At 39.0% G+C, this 4,787-nt stretch overlaps 1 protein-coding gene across 2 annotated transcripts; it reads right to left on the minus strand.

The window, feature by feature from the left end:
• Positions 1-271: 271 nt before the first annotated feature.
• On the minus strand, positions 272-3,705 carry rps16 (ribosomal protein S16). Of its 2 annotated transcripts, none has more exons than XM_068306811.1 (6): positions 3,632-3,705; positions 3,491-3,542; positions 2,802-2,903; positions 1,834-1,930; positions 1,678-1,725; positions 272-464 (listed from the first exon to the last, which is right to left on the minus strand). In XM_068306811.1, the coding sequence occupies exons 2-6, from the start codon at positions 3,536-3,538 to the stop codon at positions 319-321; spliced, it is 441 nt and encodes a 146-aa protein (XP_068162912.1). In that variant the 5' UTR covers positions 3,539-3,542; positions 3,632-3,705; the 3' UTR covers positions 272-318. The 2 variants fall into 2 exon arrangements, with proteins under 2 accessions (XP_068162912.1, XP_068162913.1); XM_068306812.1 differs by having other exon boundaries at positions 3,491-3,538; positions 3,632-3,693.
• Positions 3,706-4,787: the final 1,082 nt, after the last annotated feature.

Raw genomic sequence — 4,787 nt, forward strand, 5'->3', positions numbered from 1 at the left:
AACTCAGCTATTGCCTATATTATGCAGTTTTTGCTCACTGAGATGCCATCATGAGTTGAATTACCAATAACTGAGCCTCTCATATGAAGTGCCATGTCTGGGGCTGCCCTGTCTCCCTTCAGAGGTGAAAAGGTCAAACTCTAGATCGGATGCTATGCTATGGAGCCAAGAATTTCAAGTCTATTATACTTCCAGAGTCGTGTGATTTCAGGTACACACTATGAAAAGATGTGATGTCACTTCTATAGCTTCACAAATAAAAGAACAGCACTTGTATTTTTTTGTTCCTCCAATTTATTATGAAAATGTACAGGGGGATCAACGGTAGGACTTTTGGTAGCGGGCACGAGCTCCAGGTCCACCGAACTTCTTGGACTCGCAGCGACGAGGATCGGCAACCAGCAGGGTTCTGTCGTACTGGATCAGGATGTCCTTGATCTCTTTCTTGGAAGCCTCATCCACATCTGCAACATGAAAATAACATTTAACATGACTCAGTAATCTGCAGTTTGTTTTGTTATACAACTGTAGAAGTGTTTCTATAGCCCGGATATTTTTGACATTTTTAACAGTACGTACAATTCAGCAAAAAAATTACCCTCAGACTGGGCCCAAGTTGACCCATGAAAACAGATATTAGATATTAGTGACTGAATCACAAATGTCTGAAAGGGAAATATAATCAAACAGAACACACAGTGATAAGGTTCTTGCAGAACATGCATAAAATTTCCCTGAGATTTTGTCCTGTGGTTTATGAGATGTGGTCGATATCTCTTATGAAAAGATGTCCAGATCAGCATATGGTCAGACAAGGACAACCCAATAAACTCTTAGCGGGGCTATATAAAATAACGAACAGCTTTTCTAACTGTACTCCAGGAATAAAATGTGATGGATGGAACCCATTCTTCTATCCCCCTCCTCTGTTCTTTCATGGCAGAGGAAAAATTACTTGATTTTGTCCTTTGTTCAAGCTAAGCTGAAACAAATCACCAGACTGAGAAATGACTACAGTAGTACACAGATATACAAGCGACTCATCCAAGTTCTTTTCAGATACAAACAATCGCTCAGTCCATATTTTTTTTCTGCACATGAAAAAAAAAGTGAGTTACGAGTTGTGCTTTGGGACACCATCACTACAGTTGTAGGTAGATGGATAAAACATCAGATGAGATCATCTCATTCTTTTTAAAGTGTTGTCCGAGGGTTAAAGACAGCTCATGCATGTTTGTAACTTTTGCATTTTAGGTAGTGCTATTGAGCAATCACAGGACTGGCAGTTAATACAATTTTGACCATCCACAACCATCAACACTCAAAGTTGGAAAACAGCTGAAATCCCCAACATGGCACATAAAAATCTGATGGTTTAAGAGGAGCTGATCTAATTAACGTGCCTACACCTTGTAATGTTTCCAGAATAATGTTAATTCATGCCTTTATTTTACTGATGTCAAGCCATCTTCGGACCTTAACCTCAGACATGCATAACTAATTAGGAAAAACAAAAACATTAAATAATTTTCTTATGGAAATCAATATACACTTTAAAAAAAATTAACAGCATGTCACAGTTCCAAAGTGCATTTGACTGGAACTTTTGTATGAACACTTTCATAAACTCTAACTCATAATTGACAACTTGAGAACCAAACAAAATTTAATACTCACACTTCTGGTAGTAGGCAACTAGAGCTTTGGAGATGGCCTGGCGGATAGCTGGTAGACATGAAAATTCAAATTTCAATTGAAAAAATGCTCGGACACAATGACAGCTAACAGGCAAATGTAGAGCAACACACTCATTACTGAGTATGTAATGCTTACCGTAGATCTGTGCAACATGTCCACCACCCTTCACTCTGACTCTGATGTCAACTCCAGCGAAACGCTCCTTGCCCAGCAACAGCACTGGCTCTAGGAGCTAAGAACAGAGCAAAGTGATGTCAATCACTTGCCAAATCATCACTACAAACAATCATGGTGACCAGATATCTGCAGGTTTTAATGTGTGTTACAGAATCCTGACGTATGTCGTCGCAAATTACTAACGCCCTACTAGTATTAAAATTGGGTATGGAAATTTTGGATATACAGTGCACCCTTGTTCCTCGTGGTTAATGCCTTCCAGGAACCACATGTGGCTAATTCCGCGACAGAGCTATGAACTATTTATCTTATCACTTATGGTAATTTAAACGTTTAGGAACCCTCCCCATACTGATATTAAACCACCTTCGATCTGTATCACTTTTCCCCACACTCTTATTGACTGTTTAAAGCACTTTTGTGTCTCACATAAGTCAGACACTCACAGAACGTAGCACACGTCCGGATGCCATCAGCCAATACAACGTGTGTACGGTGTCACGTGACTGCTTACCAAAAATCTGCAATGAGGTGAAGTTGCGAGCGTTGATGTGGGAATGCGCGAGGGCGCACCGTATTTGATATTTTTACAGCTGCAAACTTATTCTGAAGTATAAAAACTAAAACCGCTTCTATATTCTCGTGCCTCTGTTGAAGATGATAGTTATACAAAGCAAGACTAATCAGCACTTGATGCAACAAACCTGACAATAAAAAAGAATACACATCTCAACAAGCCTGAGTATCCTCCACCTTACCTAGTTTTTAAAACAGGTCCTTGAACTACACTTTGTCTTTAAGTGTGTGATGTTAAAATATGAATTGCAGTGATTACACATGCTACCCAGTTCATTCCATCACTGATGGTGGCACTGTACTGGGACATTTGCACAGTGATTCAAACCACCTTTCACAGGAAGACTCACCTTGTACTGGAGGGTGGCAGGCTCCACCATCTCCAGGGGTCTGCCATTCACCTTGATCAGGCCATTACCCCTCTTGCAGTGGGCAACTGCGGTGGCAGTTTTCTACAACAGAAACATAAGAAACTGTTAGCAAGAATTAAAAGAAGTTTAATCACAATCCATTTCTGTTAAAGTATAAACCATTAATGGCAATCTTATAAGAAAGCCAATAATCCATTCAGACATACAGTATATTACTGACACCAGTTATTGCTCGGCCATGTCAACAACCTACTGCTTAAGGATTGGAAATTGTCTTGCGAACTGTGATAAGGAAGGAACGAACTCCTATGCGTATTTGAGAAAATACTGTATATGGGCAAAAAATAGCTTGTTATCATCCTCTACCAACTCAAAGAAGCCACACGACCGCTAGCCACTAGGCTAGCAAGTGAAGCTAAGATACAGCAAACCGGGTAAGTGGCTACTCGGAAACCAATACTTTACCGTTTGGCAATCTTTCACGACGAAGTGGACTTTACGTACATTTTAATTGGGTCGTTGACACAAATAACAGTTTGATTTGCTTGACATATTGAAATACAAATGCGACAACGCCACCATTTGACGCGAGCTGTTTGGCTAACGTGTGTTAGCAAAGCGGGGAAGTTACAGCACCGCACGTGGATTAATTTCAATATTTTACTCACTTTACGTCCAAACACCTGGACAGATTGCAAAGGGCCTTTAGCTGGCATCTTTCTGAAACACACAGGGAGCATCAGTTACTTTATAAACTAATAAATAACTATAATAATCATTGTTTTAGCGGATAGGGTTGAATTACATACCGTCTTCTGCTAGGGTGCCGTACGGAGAGGACGACAGGGTTTCTCCAGCCGACGATCAGGGGCTACATCACGACAGTTCCGACGTACTTTGCGATAACATTTGCGACAGTTACCGTCGTTTTATCGCCATTGGAAGTACTGTATGTTATTAAATATACACTACAATATTAGTTTTTAGAATAATTTAACTACAATAGAAACTTTGGAAAGAAGTCAAATTTATGTGGTATTGGGATACTAATTTCTAGCAGTAAAATATAGTAACATTACGTTTTGGGCAATGTTAAACATTTTGAAATTAGATATTTTTTTAAATTATAGAAATACCTGTGAAAACAACAAGAACGTTTTAGGCAATAAAAGGTACAGATGATGAGTTCAGGGTGCACCTTTCGACGCTTCTCAATTATTTTTTTATACTGACCGTGTTTCAAAGGAACGGAATGGACAACATTTTCTAAATTGATTTACTCCACATCAAATCTTCGTTTTCACCTTAAATACAATGGTTAAATGGCTATTTTGGTCTTACAGACGTGATGTTAGATGGGACTCTCACTTTTACGACAGGAAAAGAACCTGTCAAAGTAAATCATAAAACTCATGCTTAAGGTAAATGTCATGTGGGGGGAAAGGGTTTGTGTCTAATTTATAGACTAACTGCAAAGATAAATTGCGTTATCATGGGAGGTAAAGTAACTGTCTAAACAACAAAAACCAGAAGAAGCTGGGGCACTGCAGTAAAAGAAAGTGACGTCTTTGCCTCTTTCCATAAATACTTTCAAGAGTTGTGGCAAGATCCACCATATCAACCATAAACAATGTCAATAAAGATCATGAGATGAAGATATTTGTAGATATGTAGTCAAACCTATAAATAATTAAATCCTTAAAGTCGGAAAATATTCATTATTGATCCCCATACAGTATGATGTGTAAAGACAACACCAAATTTCCTTGTTAATTTGAGTTTGTACGTACTCCGAAATTAATTCAGTTTTCTTATTCTCTACCCAACAGCGCCCCCGTGTGTTTATTTGCGTGACAACACGATTTTAAGTGAAACGTTGCTATCACAGCTGGGGATAAGATTGTGTCATCGTCCACATTCTGTATGGTTGAGATCATTGCTGACTATTAATTTCCCAAACATTGC

The sequence above is a fragment of the Antennarius striatus genome, chromosome 22 (genome assembly GCF_040054535.1).
Source record: "Antennarius striatus isolate MH-2024 chromosome 22, ASM4005453v1, whole genome shotgun sequence".
NCBI lineage: Eukaryota > Metazoa > Chordata > Actinopteri > Lophiiformes > Antennariidae > Antennarius > Antennarius striatus.

Coding starts and splice junctions, on each gene's coding strand:
- rps16 (XM_068306811.1), bottom strand. CDS start 3,538: ATGCCAGCTAAAGGCCCTTTGCAATCTGTCCAGGTGTTTGGACGTAAA. Junction 2,904..3,490: donor TCCAGGTGTTTGGACGTAAA/GTGAGTAAAATA, acceptor TTTCTGTTGTAG/AAAACTGCCACCGCAGTTGC. Junction 465..1,677: donor AGTTGCCTACTACCAGAAGT/GTGAGTATTAAA, acceptor TTCATGTTGCAG/ATGTGGATGAGGCTTCCAAG.